This window comes from Armigeres subalbatus, chromosome 2 (assembly GCF_024139115.2).
Source record: "Armigeres subalbatus isolate Guangzhou_Male chromosome 2, GZ_Asu_2, whole genome shotgun sequence".
Classification (NCBI taxonomy): domain Eukaryota; kingdom Metazoa; phylum Arthropoda; class Insecta; order Diptera; family Culicidae; genus Armigeres; species Armigeres subalbatus.
Genome location: NC_085140.1, coordinates 258,268,465 through 258,290,151, shown reverse-complemented (window position 1 = coordinate 258,290,151; position 21,687 = coordinate 258,268,465). Strand labels below are relative to the sequence as shown.

General features: G+C 39.9%; 1 protein-coding gene across 4 annotated transcripts in view; it reads right to left on the bottom strand.

Moving 5' to 3' along the window:
* Positions 1-1,202: 1,202 nt before the first annotated feature.
* Positions 1,203-21,687, bottom strand: part of LOC134212118 (intersectin-1) — a 66,213-nt gene continuing 45,728 nt past the window's right edge. The window contains exons 9-14 of one of the 4 annotated variants that reach the window (XM_062689669.1): positions 17,616-17,812; positions 17,223-17,553; positions 16,811-17,155; positions 12,864-12,993; positions 12,617-12,790; positions 1,203-2,572 (exon numbers count right to left, since the gene is read on the bottom strand). In XM_062689669.1, the coding sequence (XP_062545653.1) occupies positions 2,562-2,572; positions 12,617-12,790; positions 12,864-12,993; positions 16,811-17,155; positions 17,223-17,553; positions 17,616-17,812 (1,188 nt within the window). In that variant the 3' untranslated portion in view covers positions 1,203-2,561. Of the gene's footprint in view, positions 2,573-12,273; positions 12,791-12,863; positions 12,994-16,810; positions 17,156-17,222; positions 17,554-17,615; positions 17,813-21,687 lie in introns of those variants that run through there. The other 3 variants (XM_062689668.1, XM_062689670.1, XM_062689671.1) reach the window with 3 other exon arrangements.

The following is a 21,687-nucleotide window of genomic DNA, read 5'->3' as shown; positions in this document are numbered from 1 at the left end:
TAACTATTGTTCTAATGCTGGTTTTTCATTATAGCACCCAAATGAGTGCTATAATGGATATTATGCAACCCATTTGAGTTGCATAATGTTCATTAAAGCACCGATTTCATTGGTATGGAAAAGTAGGCCGTTTTATCACTCAAACGTCAACTGTAAACCAGGTATTATGATCAGGAATTGCAAAAAGTTAATTACAGTCGCCTTTCCACATCTCCATATTGAAGGGACCATCGAGATAAGGAGAGATCGAGGAATTAAAATGGGTAGTAGATGGAAAAAAGCTCGTTGCTATGAAAAACGGTAAAAAACCAAATGTCATTTCTTCTGTCTGATGTGTTTATCATTGCCCCAAGGTTGTCTAGTAGCCTAGAAACTTGAATATATCGACATAGAGAGAGTGAATCCTGATGAAACATGATCAGAACACATCGAGATAGAGATACCATTATACCAAGATAGGGAGCTTATCGAGATGCAAAAAGCAAAAATGTATGTAGTTCGTAGGGACGGAGAAAAGGGACATAGGGAGAAATATCGAGATGAAGAGTGTCGACGGTAGCAGATCGGTGCAGAACATACTCGCGAAATACTGAATCGTGGGAAAATCAATTTAACACGTAAAAGAATTACATAAATATTAATAATGAGCAACAATCCGATCGCTTCGGAAAAATGACTGTCTTACATATTAGGAAATATTCTATGAAGTCTTCGGGTTGGGCCGCCACACAAAATGATCATATAAGGGGCGATTTCTATAGTAATTTCCATACAAGTATCAAAGTGCTCGTGCTCAGTCAAATTACAACCAATTCAGTTAAAAATTTAGGAGGTTCACTAGAATAGCAAATGTTATCGTTCAAGCATAGGGGAGCCAAAAAGGTCAGAATTTGAATCACTTTAAGCTCATGCTCAAACCAGTGACATAGGCAATCAAATGAATTATCTTATAATCTGTTTTACGTAGTTTACGTCGGGCGGTCGAATCTTGTATACCACCCTTCTGATTTTTTTTCACATTAGAACTATTAACTAACGCGCCCGTTCTGTCGCTTGTTTTCACTAACTTTGTTATGTGAATTGATTGACAGAACGAGACCTGATAAAACCCGAACTATATTTACAACACAGAAACAAAGCAGGGGTTCGCACGTTACAGTCAACATGGCTAAATTTCTTTCCATTAAACTCATCCATCTACATGCTGTGGAGAATTAACTTGATTTTATTTTCATAGCTTCAATTAATATCCCATTCTGTTTAACATAGCTTTTCCGTTGATTCTGTACGTTATGTCTTGTTTACACGTTACCATAATTGATTCGATTCCGGAATACAGCTATTGTTTGTTGGTAGTATTCTTTAAGCATTCTAAGAACTCATTCGTGGTTTTTGCTTCCTTTAATGTATAAGCCTCTAATATATTTCCACACATTAACGTAATAATCAGTAATACTCTTAAAACTACTCCGATAGAGCACTGTTCCTTGTTTTGCGGTGGCATCAGCTATTAATTGTATAGTATGTCATCAGATTTATAAAATCAATATTTGTTTGTACTCAAGTATTGTAAGTTGTAAAACTTATAATAATTTGCAAAATAGACTAATGGTCCAATGACAAATTAATCCTGTTTGTGAAAACCAAACCCAAAGATCTAAATATGTACAAGTTTTGAGCGTAATCATACCACGTGATTAAAAGACACAATATAGATTCTTCAGATTAGAGAGAACGTAACAATAATAAAATTTGAAGCTACCAAACACTTACCATACTAATATTGATGATAACCCTTTCTCGAAGAACAGCAAGCTTTAATAAAGCTGATTGATTATTTAGCTTTTTTGGGTACATAATCCTAATGACCAATTAATGATTTCCTTCCAACATTCAGCTGGTTTTAGCGCGTTCAAACATAGTCAAAGGGCTTTTCTAATGGTTTGGTATATCGATATGATTGGAAACGATCTACATTTTTTGATTAATAAATACATAACATTTTTAGATTAACAACGAACAGGTGAATTATCAGTACGCTTGCAGTCGATATGATAGGCTAATAGAGAAACAGTTACGAATAATCGAAAGCAACTCTTGGTCGTTCGTTCGGTTTGAATTTGGTCGATTTCGTGAAGCAGAACATAAATTCGCTTGAATTTAACTTCGCCAAATTATCAGTAATTAGAAGACGTGTAGCTGCTCACAGATTGCTTTTTTTTTGTCAGTAGCGTGTTTGGTTGGGTTACATTGATATCGCGCCGTACCTTCGATTTCTAAGAAACACCAGGCAAGGGGTGTTGAATTTCCTTTAGTTTTAAATACATACTATTTTCGTGAGTTATAATAATACACATACATATACATAGTTTTATGATCTGACTTTTGGTTTTTTTCTCTCAATTTCGGAACCTAACTTGAGTCAATAACATCGGCTGATTATTGTTGTTGTCGCTATTGTAATAGTTATTATTATTATTATTGATGCTATCCTCTCCTGCTGGAATGCTGCGGAATATGTTTCTCAAACCATACGATACGGTGGACATCCTCGATTCTCGTTATACATTGCCTGTCGAGTTATGGAGGTCGTTATTATTGTAGTTTTCATTTTAGTACTAAGTCTAAGTGACGTCTCATCAAAATAGCAACAAAGCGGAATATACTAAGTAAATTGATGGAATATTATCATAAAAGACATTTATTTCGACGTATTAACAGCAATATAATACCTACGAGCCGTACTGATATAATTACATTCAACAAAAAAGTGCACAAAATATTATTTAATGAATGAAACTCGCGAACTTAATTTCCTAATAATGATGGGTAATGTTCACGAGTAGGAATATATACTTACTATTCAAATTCAATTTAGTATTAATTAGTATTATTTTAGTATTATTTAGTTGTTGTGAAAGGTTCTTGTTGGGCCTGAAATTGGCAAAGTAAACATAGTAGATCTTATCCCGTAATACACCAGCGAGTAATACTTACTTTTAAAAATTCAATGTTGATAAACAAAACTTATGTATCTTGAAGTAGCTCAATTTCGGGAACTTATGATCTAACGAAATAAAAACGTTCGTTAAAAATCCCAAATGAATTCACCTAGTAATGATACCTCCGTTCTTATTTAGCCATGTTACTAACCTTTTTATTTATAACTGTTGAATGCAATAGCCGATTATTATAAATAGTAATCAGCTAGGCTTCACCCCTGTCGAATGCAACTTGTGGGCTAATGTTATTTTTTATCTTTTGTGTGCACACACACACATGAACAGACATACACACGGACAGACAGCCATTTACTCAGTTCATCAAGCTGAGTGGATTAGTATATAACACTATGGGTCTCCGAGCCTTTTATAAAAAGTTCGTTGTTGAAGTAAAACTTTGTTGTACGAGAAAGGCTGACAACATCGTCGAAGGAGCTCAGCATTCGAGACCCAGGGCCAGGGCCAAAACATTGGTTGATGAATACTTGCAATATCTGCGTACTCGCTGCTGATACGCACCATGTCTCGTTGGCGTAAAACAACATTGAACACAGAACAGTTTGAATATTCGAATTTTGGCGCGTTGACTTATCTGATTGTATTTCGATATGTAGTTATGGACAATTATCGACCATACCCGATACACCACCGCTAAACCCTACAATAGGATTCTTTCAGTTGCAAGTGGACGACCAACATCCATGACGCAGCAAGCCAGCGATCAAATTCCATAACAAGCCCAACCACAATCGATAAACAGCAAACATTCCTGACGCAGCAAGTCAGTGACCGAAATCCAAAACACACCAGAGCAACTAGCGAGCGGAAGACGCCAACGACGACTGATGACATCGATGACGACGACGATTGTCCGATTGTGACGATTTTGTCCAGAATTCTCTTGCATCTAAGTGGCACAAGATTTTCGCGGTTCAAACGATCGTAGGCTTGTTGTCAATGGATATCGCCAGAGGCGCATCCACGTTCCAAGTCATGGGTAGGACAAATACGAGAAATGACTATTTAGGCAACAGTTATAGTGTTGAAAAATCGCTGCAAATTTTACATGAAATCAACTCTGAACATAAAAAATCTGGACTACCGGACTACAAAAGTTGTGAAATTTTCGATGGTCTTCAGGACAAACGTTGATAATTGCTTTAAAAACAGCCCCAATTTCGGGGAGCACTGGTTCTGATTATTTATTTCATTGTTTTTATACAGCTGTGCGAAAAAATATGGTCCTCGACGGAAAATGAGCGAGGACGAAACGTTTTATCATAAGTTTTCGGTGGATCTGCCTATCCAATTCTGTTTTCCACGGAGACGAGCCAGCCTCGGAAAATCTGTTTTCCATGACTTATAATGATTTATAGAGGTTTCTGCCTCTCTCGTTGTTTGTTATCTATTAAGAGTTATTTTTTCAAACCCTGCATTCTCCACATACCACATAATCAAGCTTTTTCGATAGAAACGACGCGTACTAGAAGTGCACGACGATCCGTCAAGCACTAATTATTTAACTTCATTGTATCGTGATGCATCGGTACTGTAGTTCAAACATATTTTTGCTTCTTCTTCTTATGAGTTCCGAATTCGTTTTTGTACAGAGATCTGATTTCATTGCGTTTGGCATTTCTAAATCTCACCTTTACACAGAGCTCTAATCAGTCAGAAGTTCAGCAGATCCATCAAATTCGTATCCGCTTCTTTCCTAATTAATCAGCGCTCTGGAGCTTAGAGATTCATGTCGTCGGCTTTAAAACCAGCCTGAGATTGAGTTACGAGGCAAAAGGTGGGTTATCTAAACGCAAATTATAGTCCTTCCATACTCTTCCGACCATCACTCATAAGTTTATCAAGAAGAGTAAGAACTAGAGCACAGTGTGGTAGATCTTTCTCCGTAATGCACCACGAAAAGGTGTCTGCCCAGCATTACAAGCTCCGTTAACTGCCTGGCTAATTGTTTCACTCTCCAGGCCATTCATCCCCTCGGAACGGGTCGCCTGACACTTTGGGATTCGGGGTTAGGGACGTCATATTGTCAGCTTCAGTGTTGTACCGAGCCTGGCGATATGACCGGATTTACGCACTACTTCAGAGTATCCATATCACAGCGTAACGGGCGTTCTTTGAGGTTAATTAACTTTCAAAATTCATCATGCACCTTGGCGATTCAATATCAAGAGATCGTACCCCTTGCCATATTCCATGCGGGCTTAGGGATGATTGTGATTCCATAGATTTCAATAAACCCTTCCAGGTTTCTTTTTCCCGTGGACTTATAAAAGTCCATTTAAACTAGCCATGACTATAATAAAATGCTGAAAATGTTGTAAAATTTGAAATAATCACATTTTCAGATTCCTATAACTTTTGTTTAGCCTTAACTATTGGAACCGCATTTGTTAACAAACAGTTCTTTCAAGGCGATGCCTTCATACAAAAACTACATACCGTAAACTGTCTAACGTTTGATGAAATTTTTAAGACTTGGAAAATCAGACCTACCAGACAGTATTGCAACTAAATAGTTACGGTGAGTTAGGTGATATGTTCTTACCATAATCATGGGTAGGACAATGCATTGACTGTCCTACCCAGGAATATTCATGCGTAGGACATGTCCTACTTGTCCTACCCACTTCCGGCGCCACTGGATATCGCATAGAGGGGCTCTTGTAATTCGTTGACCCCCTCCAGAATAAGAGTGACAGTATGGTTCACACATGCAGGGTTGTAACGGGGATCCCGAAATATTTTCCGTGCCGATTAAAATTAGATCCGCGCCATTTCTGCGCGGCATAAAATCCAATCCGCATCAAATCACGTCAAATATCTATTTTTATTATCAATACTTTCTAAACATTTTGTACCTTCAAGAGCGTTTTAAAGAAAATACTACTACTTTTGTCATATTATTCTGAACTTCACACATCTTTGTATATTTAAAAAAATCTAATACCTCTTAAAACCTCCGACGGAGGTCCTTCGTAACTTAGTTGGTACAAGCACCAGTCTAGCGTACCGAGGGTCGTGGGTTCGAGTACCGAATTCATCAACGGGAATATGATGTTGGGCCAGTTCAAGCCACAGCAGACCTGCAGTCTTATCGCCAATACCTTTCGAGTGAACGGACACATCGCTTGCAACAGCTAAGGGAGAGTTCAACCAGGTTCAACTCTCCTTCCTCCAGAAATGTTCGCAAGTAAGGACTCCTTCTTCGCCTGAAGTAAGTACTAAGTAGCACTATTTTTTTGACCGACGAGCAGCCAAAAACTTCTTCAGAATTTAAACAGAATGCAGGGTGTCGACTCAAATTTGAGAATAAAATTCCCTGACTTTCCTTGACTTTCCAGACCATTCCTCGAAAAACTCCAGGTATGAAAAATGTTTTTTCAATTCCTAGAAGCGCATGAAAATCTCTGCATGTATAAACTCTTGCAGTCCATTATGAGTTCCTGAGCTACTGGAAGCCTAATCACCTCTAGAAACAGAACATCGAGGATTTGGAGAATATCGTTGGCAATTCTGGTCGTTCATAAAGATTCTAGTTAATGCGCAGAACTCCTGAAATTTTTTCATAATTCACATCTTTCTAAAATTGGCTCCAATTAATGTTATAAGTTTTTCACCATTGAGAATTCTCACGGATTCCCTGGTGTCGCAATAGACCTCCAATACTACTGACGGACTTCTTCAAATCATTTTCATTATCTTTCTGGAAATTTGTGTGAAATCTTGTATCTTTTGACACGACTTTTGAACTCTTTCCAAACCATCGTGGAAGATTTTAGAAATCCTTCTAATGCCGTTAAAAAATATTACGGATTAGGTGAACATCGAGAAACCTCCATGGCTCTCAAGTATACTATTCTTATTCACTCTCTGTGGAGTTTATAGACTTCTAAATATAGTTAAGGACTGCTTGCAATCTTCCAGATAATCATGAATGCAAACCCTACAAACTCACATAAATCATTGCAGCACTTATAGTAAGCCTAGCAAAATATTCTAACCACTGCAATACCTTAAATAACTTGGTTTGAACACAGTCAGGTCGTTAAATTTTTGTCGATTGTGGCCTTCTGTTTAAATAAAGAAATGGTCCTGTTGCTGCCAGCACTGCCTCAGAGTGTCATCGTGGCAGATCGGTTGATATACACTGTAAACCTGGCATTACTCATTAAAGAGTAAAAAACCCTCATTATTTACCAGCATATGGAGCTGTCAAAATAATGGGTAATTAATTTTTTTCGATAATGAGTGTTTTGTGCCCATTTACATGTTTCGAAAGACTACTCTTTAATGGGTGAAAAATCCCTTGGTCTATTAATTATAATCATCAGAGATCATTCTCCTAAAAGGAATGTTGGTGCAGTTGAAGTAAAGTAAGTTCCCACCTTTTGAAATATAATAAAAAATATATAATTAAACTCTTGTTTTTCTAGCTAACAACAACTCCTTAGAAGCGACATTTCAGGAAGTCGCCGGTTCCACCACCGTTCATAATCTTCGGTTCGGCTCGGCGGTTCTGCCAGCACTTCAGAATTTCGGAGACATGAGCTCGTCCATACAGTTGGAAGCAGCTTAATAGCTAAAATCGGGACAATGCTTCATGATAGGATTTCCGATCGGAGTAAGGAACCGTCTCTATCATTCATTGATCACTCTAATCGCTCTAAGTGCAGAAGCAACGATGCCCCATACCTTCGCTGCATTTTCCCATCTTTGCACACGAGAACGGGCAGAGTACATCATGCGAAGGTCGCCAACTGCATGGAATCCAGCGATCTGAATGACCTGCTTCTGGCTGGCGCTTCCAACAATGGCTTTAACTTGCTTCCGAGTTATTTGGACCGAAAGGAGGGACAGATCGGTTGGCAGCTGAACCCGTAGCAGGGGTATATGCCGCATCAACAGCTGCCGCTGGCAAATAGAAGAAACTAAAAAAGCCAGCACCCAGTCGAAATTTTTGTTCAGCAATTATGCATCAACGAATAGCAAATAAACAAATGTATAGTATGTATTTTGCTTTGAATAAATATGATCAAATAAAAATGAATGCTCGAATTAATGTTCTTCTGCTTTTAAGAATAGCAATACAATAACCTTGACAATTACAATACAAATTTTAAGAATAATAAAGGGTAAAATTCACCCTTTATTGGAGAAAAAGTTTTTCGAATAATGAGTAAAAATTACGCCTGAAACTGACAGATAAGCCGTTTACTCATTAATGAGTAAACGGTGTTTACTCTTTTAATGAGTTGAACTAGTTAACTTCATAATGGGTACTTTTTTACCCATTAAAGAGTACTTTGGTGGCACAGTGTAGGAAGAATTTAAAGAAGAAGTGGAAAAGAAGAGTAGTTGAGGATTCGACAGTTGGTGTGAAGCGATAATTAGAATCAGTCTAAATTGCTACCTAAAACTAATACTTAATACTATTATTTATCACAGTGAGTTATTTGAATAATTGAACTAAATGAATTAAATCTAATCTAGAACTACAACACAGATTATAATACAGTCACATAGGACGTTATGGGAGGTACAAAAGGCAAAACATAGTTAAACATGCACAACACCGAAAATTGTGAGTAATCATATATTTAAACGTAACTAAAATGTAAAATAAATAAAATATTCCAGCTTAAAGCTGTATTCGCACCCAAAACTGGAGTTTGCGGTCTGCTAAACGAAATCGGCCAAAAGCACCCTGTCCTCCCGCAACAGGTCCCATGGAAAAATATCCAAAAAATAGGTGTTTTTTTAACTAGTCTCAAATACTAAGGGGAGTTACACCTACTCTATTTATTTTATCGATTTTTAGTTGTTTTTCAAAAATGGTCTTGGAGTTCTATCATTGTTTTATTTATAGAGAGTTGCAACAAGCAATGAAACTTAATAAGGAACATCTAATAGAGTTTTTTGAAGAACTCGTGGAAATATGTTAGAAGATTTCTTTGCATGTTTTTTATGTGAATCCTTCTACGAAGACATTCTATTCAAATTTGAGTAAATACCATACCAAATTTTTGGAGCGGAGCTTTTGAGAAAATCTACTGAACATCCATCGAGGAGCTCCAGAATAAAAACTATCCAGACATCTTTTTTAAATCCTTTGGGATTTTTTTTTATGTTTCAGTGAGAATTCTGAAGTAATTTCTGGACAATATTCTCAAAAAACAACAAGAATAATTCTTGATAAAATTGTTTAATAAAAATCAAAAGCAGCGAATGTAAAACTGAAACATTACCATTGACAACAACATCATCCTCCTCTTGCGTTCGAGCATTATTATGGAGTATCGAGTAACGTGTTTAATGTGATTTAATTGAGACCATCGTCACCTACGTACATGAGGTAGTCCATATGATGCTTTTATCCACTATCATTTTCTCTACATGATCATTAAAAAGCAAATGAGCCTTCCAAATAAACGAAAGATTAAAAAAAATGATCATTAATTTGATCACCCAAGGACGCGAGGATCGACCAATGACTTCCCATCATCAAATGGAAGTTCACGTAATGTTTTTAGAATATTACCCTCCGAATCATGTTTGGAGATGAGGCCGATGCTGTAGAGTGCCGTCGCAGGTCAACAAAGATACTATTCGGGGTTTTCGTTTAACAAGCTTCCAAATGTCTAGTTGTTGATTGTAGGTTGAACATGTTTGATGATTGTTGAACTGTTCTGAACTATGGCCTTTTTTAGCCATTTGATTCAGTTTCGACTGCTTTCACTAGATAATTTATTGGGCGTCACATTTTATCAAAAGGAAATGTACTATATTAGATTTTTCATTAGAGTTAGTAGGGTTCATTAGAGCATTAAATGAAATTTTGCTATATCATAGGTACATCAGATTATTTTATAAGGAATGACTCTTGCGATTGATAATCATCATCAAAGTATTTGAACGAACTTTTTTTGTTTGATGGGAACATGACTCAAACGCAATAAAGAAACTGCAAAAAAATCAAGTTGACTCCGATACAAAACCATTCCAACTAAATAATCAAAAATATTAAAGGGGACTTTAAAAAACTATTTGGATCAGGTCTCAACAGTGGCCATTTGAGCAATATGGCTTTGGAACCTCTGTTATTGTTTAGTGATTAAAACAAAATCGATTACCATGGGGAACATGAAAAGAGCCCGGAGTAGACTTTTGGTCTAGAGACTGCCAACGGCCACACAAAAAAGCTTTATAGCTTGATAGTGGAGGTGGTTGTCGACTGTAACTGCCTCGGAGTATTGTTTATCGGCTATTCAGTCTGATGACCAGCAGTTATATGATTTCGGTACGACGTTTCAGTACCTTTATTGGTCCTTTTTCAATGGATTGAAATTGGTTAAGAATTTCATTGTCATAAGTGTCCTTAGTATAGTATATTGCCCGGATTTAAAAAAAAATCTCTATAAATTTACAATATATATATAATATAAATTTACAATCAAATTTCCCTGACTTTCCCTGACATTCCAGGTCCGAAATGAAATTCCCTGACTTTCCCTGACTTTACAGGTTTTTCCAGGTAGTCGACACCCTGAGAATGTGACTAAAGTTATACTGCCTATAACCGCATATCAGTCCCATATGAAAAAATAGCAAATCAAGAAAACGATCATTTAAAATATAATCAATATTTTCTTCAGCGTTGCTTGATTGAAATGTTTTTCAAACATTTTTCACGCCAGTGTGGTGTAAAAATATGTATCTTTTACTATGCCTTGTATTATTAAAATGATTGTTGCTTATTTTTACGTAAATAATCCATGGGACAGGATATGCGGTTACTTTGCCTGTTGGAAGGGAAAGTAATCGCATATCCTGTCCCACTACGTCGAATTCTGTAGGAAGTTACATGAAGAATTACAAGTCGTGCATTTCGCATTACCGTCGTGTACATGCACCGAAACGATTGTAATTGCTATCATACCATTCTGTACTAAGAGTTCTAGTCTTACGTATTGCCAAATTATAAAAATGTTCATTTTTATCGTGAAATGAGAATACGAAAGTTGTGAAACATGTGATTCGACAGAGCAAACCAAACATTCTCTGGACATTCAAATGATAATTCCCCATCCATCCTAAATGTTTACCGAATTTCAAAAACCGTGTCATTTTGCTTTATTTATGATTTTTTTTAAACATGTTCCAAATGTGTTGGTGGCAAATTAAAGTTACACGTTCAAAATGATGGGTACATGTTGGTCACGCAACCGAATGAAAATTAAGAATTGCAGATTACTGATAAAAAAAAAAAAATTAAAAGATATTTTGAGCACGTCTTTTTCGGCCATTTTGGCAACCGAAACTAGCTGGGACAAAAGCGTAAAAAGTAAAGAAGTTTTTGGAAGCGGCTTTAATGTATTTCGAAACGACAGAAATTTTTATGAGTCCAATAGAAAATCAGGTGGGGAGATGTTGTGGCTGTTTCGACTACTTTTAAGAAATGATTCCTACATCCAAATTTAAAGAATTTGAGCATGTTTGGGAGAAATCATACATCGCAGGTGAAACACACGTGTTTGCCTCGATGCATTGTCCACCTGACCATGCTCATAAAAGCACGTATGAAAGTTATTTCCAATGTGCTGAACAAATTTTATCACAACTCCCTCCAGAGGTTAAAGTTCACATCTATGCAAAAGCAGTTTTTACTATTTGCTCTTCGTAAATTAGGCTGGACATCATTTCCACTCCCATCATCCAAAGCAAGCTGCATGCTTATTGACATACAGACTTTGAAAGAGCGGCGTGAAATAGCAATGGTTTAATTCGTAAATGATATCGTTTCGCAACGTGCTGATTTACTTGAAATCTTATCAAAATTAAACTTTTATATTCCTTCAAGGCAACTTCGAAATCGTACCTTATACCGTACCGTACGAACAAATTATACCAAATTTGGACCTTTGAATCTAATAATGGACATTTGCAATCAACACTGCGAATCTATCGACTTTACTTTACTTATAGAATTCGAAATCGCAACACATAAGACAAAAAATACAACATTTTTTATCTGCACTATTTAATCTCTAATTAATTTTTATAATAAATATATGTTAAATATTTCACAATCTATGTATATTAGCATTAGGAAAGGAAAAAATACGTATATTTATATGTACTACTCTACGACGGTTGACAAAATTAATAAATTAATATTCGACTTCCATTACCCACTTACCCCATTGTACCTTATAACATTTCTTTCAATTCAGTTTAAGGAAAATAAACAAAAAGCTTTAAATAAAGGCACATTTATAATAATTGATAGCTCCGTAATATACAAACAATTGTTACGAATACGAGTGAAGATAATAAATCATATAATTTTACATCAGCTAGATACACATACATCAAATATAAATACGTACGCTAAATGCTACGATAAAGAAAAATATTCCAGTCATTTTGATTTGATTAACTCGAATCAGAGAATTTGGGCACGGCATAACATATGTCAGAAAGCATGAACGGCAACAAAATTATACACATCTACTATTTTCATGCACCCTATCGATGGGCTTAATCCAAAATAAAAAAAAGCCTTCGTTAACTAGCCGCAGTGGCGGCTGCCCGCTTACCTGATGACACAAAGGGACCAACGTAGTTGCTGGGGAACAGACCCGTTGTACCGTTCAGTTCCCCGCGCCACCATTCGGGTTCGTCTCGCCCCATCACGCTAATAATATCGTCCTTTTCGAACGAAAGCTCATCGTCGTTCAGCGCTTTGTACGGGTACAGGGCTATTACTTTGTCTGCAATAATCAGCGGAAGGAATTGAGAAAGAAGTGCTTGAGCGAAAATAGCATTATAGTGTATGACAATTACCCAGAATCGTTTCAGTCAGCTCCACTTTGCTGGCAGATACTGGTGTGTTTCGACCACTGTTGCGTCCACCCTGTAGGATCTTTACGTACGTTGCCGGGAACCAGCCAATTTGTCGTCGTCGTCCTTTAGCCTGTATAGGGAAGATAATTGCTTGTATTGAATTGCTAGTGAAACTTGCAACTTGAAGAGACCGATCCAGGAAACACTTATTTTTTGGGGAGAAGATAAACTGCCGGGAGGAAGCCGTGTCTTAATAAACACGCAAGGTGTATCAGAACTACACTGCCCTTATACGTATAATTGTACCATGTTACCTTTGATGAAAAAATCCAAACTCTAATGAAAAATTTAACTCAAAAAAAAATTAAGCATTCGTTTGATGATAATGGAGACTGAAAAATATTTACATAAGTAGTGAAGTGAACCGTTTTACGTACCGAAAAAGTGTGGCATACGCTCATTACATTCCAGATTATTGGTAAAATTTTCAGATCTATTTGGCTTTGCCGACGACATTGATATAATGGCACATAACTTTGAGAGTATGGAGAAAGCCTACATCTGACTGAAGAGGGAAGCTAAGCGGATCGGACTAGGGCTAGGCATCAACACGACGAAGATGAAGTACCGTGCGCGTACCTTATTCTGCGCGGCTCCTAATTCTGCGCACTTTGACACTAAAACATTTTTTCAAATTTTCTTTAATGTTATCATTATATTTACTTACATGTCATCAAAAAGTTGGCAATTTATTGTTTTCATGTGCAGATAATAAAGCAATAATTTAGCGTTGATAACGGAAATATGAAGAAAAACAAAATCGGTAAAATCGAAAAATGTCGAAAAATGGCCTCCATTAGCAGCAGCGCTAAAACGCACGTAAACATTTTTTCTCGAATTTGAGCAAAAAATAAACATTTGGACTCATTTTTTCAAAGCGGAGTTCCAAATCAGATTATTTGTTGCTTCAATATGATGAAAATCGGCTTCCAGAGTGTAATATCTGTCTTATAGAAAGCATTTTATGTTGCGCAGAATAAGGCACAAAATTTACTTTCTGTTCCTAATTGTGCGCGTGGAATGGATAGGTACAATAAGCCAGACCTGTCAACCCAAATTGGACGTAGCAACTGTTTTGGCAAGGAAACATATTTCAAAATGCTGAAATAGAACATGAAGAGCAAAAAATGCAAAGATAGATTATCCGGGAAGAGACAAGGAATATCTGCTACTTGGCCTTGCGCACCACAGCTCCCATGAGCGTTTTTTTAAACTTCGAGTTTTCTAATCTAAATGTGTATATCACGTTACTAGCACGAATAATTTTCCCTGGGGGGGCTGGGGTTTTTTATGACTGATTATGCTCAAATTTGGCCTAAACATTCTTTGCATATCAAAGAATATTGTGGCCAAATTTCATAAAATTTGGTCAACAAAAACCCCCCTGCCAATAATAGAACAAAACCTGCCAAAGCCGTCTTTCCCCCTAAATATCGGATTTGATCTGAATAAAAAATTGCCTTTTCGTCAATGGCGAACTTTAATAAACAAGGCAAAACAGTGATTTGACCATCGACATGAACACAATAACCGATCTGGAAAGTTGTCTAACCGAAAATCGTCGAAAGCAACTTGTGGTGATGGCGAGCAATCGGATAATGGACTTGAAAAATAGATACGATCTTTGTGCACATACATCGTACACACATACACGCACACACAGGCATTATCTCAATTCATCACAGCTGAGTCGATTGGGTTTGGGTCCAACTCGTCAGGTCTTATATTTCGTTATAAGTTCGTTTTGGAGCGGACGTTTTTTCGTCTACTTGCGTACGAGAACGGTAAAACGTTGTAGTCAGATAGACTTTAGGAAATATACATGGTACTAAAAACGTGCAAAAGTAATGAAATATTTGTATAAATGTTCAAAACCATTTCATGAGACAAAAAATTACTCAAACTGACTGGTTATTATTATGCGCAGAATTAGGAACATTGTGCGCAGAATATGGAACATTTCAAAATACGTGCGCAGAATTAGGAACCATATGGCAATTCACAAATCGATTAATAATATATGTTCTTAGTCAATTTAATCAAAATTTTAAAGATTCATAGTCTTCCGTGGATTATAGTTGCACAACTACTACATAAAGGTATTAATAAATTATTATAGTTTCTCGATAACAACGATTTTGTTTCAAAATTTTCTTAAATGCGCAGAATATGGTACCTCCACGGTACTTGATAGTAAGAGGTTCAGTAGAAGATAATGTGAGCCACCCACCGCGAGTTTGCATCAGGGGTGACGAAATCTAGGTGGTAGAAGAATTTGTGTACTTGGGCTCACTGGTGACTGCCGAAAATGATACCAGCAGAGAAATTCGGTGACGCATAGCGGCTGTAAATCGTACGTACTTTGGACTGCGCAAGATTAGAATTAGAATAGAATTCGCCGCCGTACCAACCTGACTATCTAAAAAACGCTCATTAGACCGGTAGTCCTCTACGGGCAGGAGACCTGGACGATGCTCGTGGAGGATCAACGCAGATTTGGAGTTTTCGAATGGAAAGTGCTGCGTACCATCTATGGTGGGGTGCAGATGGCGGACGGTACGTGAAAGAGGCAAATGAACCACGAGTTGCATACTGGCTTGCATAGAGCTACTGGGAGAACCGTCCATCGTTCACACCTCTAAAATCGGAGGACTGCGCTGGGCCTGGCACGTAGCCAGAATGTCAGACAGTAACCAGGTCACAATTTTTTTCGACAGCGTTCCGATGGGCACAAGAAGGCAAGGTGCGCAGCGGGCAAGGGGATGGATCAGGTGGAAGATGACTTGCGGACCCTCCGTAGACTGCGTGGATGGCGACGTGTAGCAATGGACCGAGTTGAATGGAGAAGACTCTTATGTACTGCACAGGCCACTTCGGCTTTAGTCAGGATAAATAAAATAATTGATTTCTTCTATCAAATGTTACATGGGATAGTTATACGTAGTACTACAAAGCACCCCACAAAGATTTCGAGCTGCGAGCACGATAAGACACATTTTGAAGAACGATAATGAGATGATCAAAATCACACTTGAATTGCGCTCACATGACATGTAGATATGGTCAAGAAAGCAGAAGTATGAAGTCACATGCAACCAAACAAGCTCCACCTCCGATAAGAATGATATTGGAGATGACCTCATCAAGATTGTTCCGGAAAAACTAGGCATTTGATATTTAGAATTCGGGCAAAAACATAATTTGTTTTCAAATATGAATCATCATGATTGATTACATATTTTGATCTCATTTTGCTGTAGATTTCTAAATTGTATGATCTGACATCAAACTGAGTACTAATTTTGTTATCAGAACCAATATCAAATCATAATCGGCGATTTCACAACATCAAAACGAGTTATCGATTTGCTCTCAAGCTTTGCACGGGAAGGGTCATATGCTGCCGTTCTACGCATAACTGTACCATGTACATAGGAAATCCCAGCAAACATGGGACAAATATGCGTATGAAGGCAGTATACTGCATCTATAAAAAAGGCTAAAATCCGAATGTAGGAACATCTGAGCAATCACCACTTTAAACGCAGTAATATACTAGAACCAGAGCATCTTCTGTCGTTTCTCACTCGTTATGAATGAGTTCATGGGAAGTTATCGAACGGGCTTGGTTTACGGCCGCATTATAGACCACGTAGGACTATAGATAATCTTGGACGAAAGCAGCAGCTTTTTCGAAAAGCTTACAAGACTGAAAAGAGCAACGATAGTATGTGTGCAACAATGTGTGAAGATTTCGATAAAATTGCTTAAAACCAAACTATAATTGTGACGGAAAAGCTGTGTTAAGAGCCGTGGTACCAGCTGTTCATGGGAAACCCCCACCCGCTGAATTATTTCCAGGATATTATTCTACAACCAAAGCTTACCTGCAGTTCGCCTTCCCACCATCCAGAGTCAGTCTTCTTCCTAATCATGATAAGCTGTCCCCGGGTTAGTGACAACTGTTCCGAACTGGTAGCCTCGTACGGAGCAATGACTTGTGCGACTTCGCCCTTCTTCCGCAAACTGGGAGTGGCCGACGACATCGACGAGTACCGGATGTTCTCTTCGTTTGCTGCTGGTGCCGGCGGTGGTTGAGTATTAATTTGCGATACTTCCGAGTCGGCTTCCGCCTGATTTCGGGCATCCTCTGCGTCTTGTGTCGATTGTTTCCGATTGATTTCCGAGTCCTGCTGAGTGATTTGTTGCTGCTGATTGCCGTTGATGATTTCCTAGAACAAATGAGAAAGAAACGGTTAACGCTTGATGCTCGAACAATCGCTCTATACACATAATTACTTGTTTTTCTGGTTCTATAACACTAGGCTCACTACTGGTCTCTAGGGCAGTACTTACAGTTTCCTGCTTTTGTACATAATTCGAAGGAAAGATTCCAGTGCGATTGCCAATGTTACCAGTCCACCAGTCACCTTCTTTTTTAGTGACGGCCACAATTTCGCCCGCGTCGAAAACCAAATCGCCAATTTCAGCTGACTGATACGCATAACAAGCCACGTAATAATCAACGTCACCATTGTAAGTCGCTGTAAATTTTTCATCAACAACATTATTATTATAACCCGTGTTACTGTCGGAACTATCTATTCTTGTCGCTTCTACTGATGTACCTCTGAAAATAAAAGAAGGGAATTTTAGAAAACGTTATCGTCATTTATTTTACCGTAAACTTACTCTACTTCATTGCTGACGGTTGAGGCAGTATAGGCAGGTGCGGCCGGTTCCGTGTAGGGTATAGCTTCCGGTTCCGATGGTACCACAGTGTTCAGATTACTGTCGACCTTTTCCACGTACGATTCAGGAAACCATCCGGTGTGCCCATGGATTTCTCCCGCTAGCCATCCCGGTTCTGCGTTTTGCTCTAATGGTACCTATATAAGATATATAAACCACTGATTAAAACTTGAAAAGTAATATTTCAAATCGCTTCAATAGTGATGTAGTATACAAAACATTGAAGCGAATGTAGAGCAAACTCCTCCAAATTCTGTAGATTTTGCATCGAAACATTCATGATACTTTGGCATTAACATGGGAATCAATACACATTAATAACTAACGTGGGCAGCAGGGACTATGTCCAAGGGCTTGACGATCTCTCCCCAGGCCATCTGCGAGTTGTGGGGCTTGCCTAGGATGTGGTGGGGTTTGACAGTGGGCCCTGTTAAAGCTCTATAAAAAGCTGCATGTATCCGCAAGTAGGCTCCACCAAAGCGACCGTGTGCCGCTCAAAGCGCACAAGCCCAAGTCCTGGTGTTAGGTGGGACGCTAAACAGCCCTGACACGACGGCCCTCCGACGAGACAGGAGGTTTGCGCAGGCCCAATAAGCCGCCTAGAAAACCAATCATTACGAACAATATAAGAGATAATGCGACTCGATATAATCGGCAAAGACCTAGGCGACGAATACAGGATCACGATTGGAAGCTTGGAACATGGAATTGCAAGTCGCTAGGTTTCGCAGGTTGCGACAGGATGATCTACGATGAATTACATCCCCGCAACTTCGACGTCGTGGCGCTGCAGGAGATTTGCTGGACAGGACAGAAAGTGTGGAAAAGCGGGCATCGAGCGGCTACCTTCTACCAAAGCTGTGGCACCACCAACGAGCTGGGAACCGGCTTCATAGTGCTGGGTAAGATGCGCCAACGCGTGATTGGGTGGCAGCCAATCAACGCAAGGATGTGCAAGCTGAGGATTAAAGGCCGTTTCTTCAACTATAGCATCATCAACGTGCACTGCCCACACGAAGGGAGACCCGACGACGAGAAAGAAGCGTTCTACGCACAGCTGTAGCAGACATACGATGGATGCCCACTGCGGGACGTTAAAATCGTCATCGGTGACATGAACGCACAGGTAGGAAGGGAGGAAATGTATAGACCGGTCATCGGACCGGATAGTCTGCACACCGTATCGAATGACAACGGCCAACGATGCATAAACTTCGCAGCCTGCCGCGGAATGGTAGTCCGAAGCACCTTCTTTCCCCGCAAAAATATCCACAAGGCCACATGGAGATCACCTAACCAAGAAACGGAAAACCAAATCGACCACGTTCTAATCGACGGTAAATTCTTCTCCGACATCACGAACGTCCGCACTTACCGCAGTGCGAATATTGAATCCGACCACTACCTCGTTGCAGTATGCCTGCGCTCAAAACTCTCGACGGTGTACAACACGCATCGAAGTCGGACGCCGCGGCTTAACATTGGGCGGCTACAAGACGGTAGACTAGCCCAAGAATACGCGCAGCAGCTGGAAGTGGCACTTCCAACGGAAGAGCAGCTAGGCGCAGCGTCTCTTGAAGATGGCTGGAGAGATATTCGATCCGCCATTGGTAGCACCGCAACCGCTGCACTTGGCACGGTGCCCCCGGATCAGAGAAACGACTGGTATGACGGCGAATGTGAGCAGTTAGTGGAAGAGAAGAATGCAGCATGGGCGAGATTGCTGCAACACCGCACGAGGGCGAACGAGGCAAGATACAAACGGGCGTGGAACAGACAAAGCTCGATTTTTCGGAGGAAAAGCACTAGCAGGAGATCGAGACCGTGCAGAAACGAAGCAACTGTACCGCGCTAATAACGCACGAACGTTCTATGAGAAGTTAAACCGCTCACGTAAGGGCCACGTGCCACAGCCCGATATGTGTAAGGATATAAACGGGAACCTTCTTACGAACGAGCGTGAGGTGATCCAAAGGTGGCGGCAGCACTACGAAGAACACCTGAATGGCGATGTGGCAGACGAAGATGGCGGTATGGTGATGGACCTGGGAGAACGCGCGCAGGACATAATTCTACTGGCTCCGGATCTCCAGGAAATCCAGGAGGAGATTGGCCGGCTCAAGAACAACAAAGCCCCTGGGGTTGACCAACTACCAGGAGAGCTATTTAAACACGGTGGTGAGGCACTGGCTAGAGCGCTGCACTGGGTCATTACCAAGATTTGGGAGGAGGAAGTTTTGCCGCAGGAGTGGATGGAAGGTGTCGTGTCCCATCTACAAAAGGGCGATAAGCTGGATTGTAGCAACTACCGCGCAATCACATTGCTGAACGCCGCCTACAAGGTACTCTCCCAAATTTTATGCCGTCGACTAGCACCAACTGCAAGGGAGTTCGTGGGGCAGTACCAGGCGGGTTTTATGGGCGAACGCTCCACCACGGACCAGGTGTTTGCCATTCGCCAAGTACTGCAGAAATGCCGCGAATACAACGTGCCCACACATCATCTATTCATCGACTTCAAAGCCGCATATGATACAATCGATCGGGACCAGCTATGGCAGCTAATGCACGAACACGGTTTTCCGGATAAACTGACACGGTTGATCAAAGCGACGATGGATCAGGTGATGTGCGTAGTTCGAGTTTCAGGAGCATTCTCGAGTCCCTTCGAAACCCGCAGAGGGTTACGGCAAGGTGATGGTCTTTCGTGTCTGCTATTCAACATCGCTTTGGAAGGGGTAATACGAAGAGCAGGGATTAACACGAGTGGTACAATTTTCAATAAGTCCGTCCAGCTATTTGGTTTCGCCGACGACATAGATATTATGGCACGTAACTTTAAGAAGATGGAGGAAGCCTACATCAGACTGAAGAGGGAAGCTAAGCGGATCGGACTAGTCATCAACACGTCGAAGACGAAGTACATGATAGGAAGAGGTTCAAGAGAAGACAATGTGAGCCACCCACCGCGAGTTTGCATCGGTGGTGACGAAATCGAGGTGGTAGAAGAATTAGTGTACTTGGGCTCACTGGCGACTGCCGAAAATGATACCAGCAGAGAAATTCGGAGACGCATTGTGGCTGGAAATCTTACGTACCTTGACTCCGCAAGACGCTCCGATCGAATAGAGTTCGCCGCCGTACCAAACTGACAATCTACAAAACGCTCATTAGACCGGTAGTCCTCTACGGACACGAGACCTGGACGATGCTCGTGGAGGACCAACGCGCACTTGGAGTTTTCGAAAGGAAAGTGCTGCGTACCATCTATGGTGGGGTGCAGATGGCGGACGGTACGTGGAGGAGGCGAATGAACCACGAATTGCATCAGCTGTTGGGAGAACCATCCATCGTTCACACCGCGAAAATCGGAAGACTGCGGTGGGCCGGGCACGTAGCCAGAATGTCGGACAGTAACCCGGTGAAAATGGTTCTCGACAACGATCCGACGGGCACAAGAAGGCGAGGTGCGCAGCGGGCAAGGTGGATCGATCAGGTGGAAGATGACTTGCGGACCCTCCGTAGACTGCGTGGTTGGCGACGTGTAGCCATGGACCGAGCCGAATGGAGAAGACTCTTATATACCGCACTGGCCACTTCGGCCTTAGTCTGAATAAATAAATAAATAAATAATAACTAAAATTCAATAAATTGTAAACTGGTTGATGTTTTTATGATGCGTATATTTGCTATATAGGACTATACTGCCATCGGACGCATAAATGTCACATGTTACAAACGAGAAAAATGAGAAAAACGCATTTAAAGTTTCAAAATGCATTCATCCTATTATTGGAAAATTTCGCTTTTTTATTGACTCTAACGCAATAAACTATAGAAGAATAATCATATTCGTTGGGCCGGACTCAAACATTGCCAAAAACAACTATTTTTTCCACGTTTTTTCAATCAAAACCCGAATGTGATACCTGCCGCGAAATTCACTGGCCAGGCGAAAAATGTACGCATATTTGTCACACCGTGAACTGAGAGATAGTAGTTGTTAATTTGT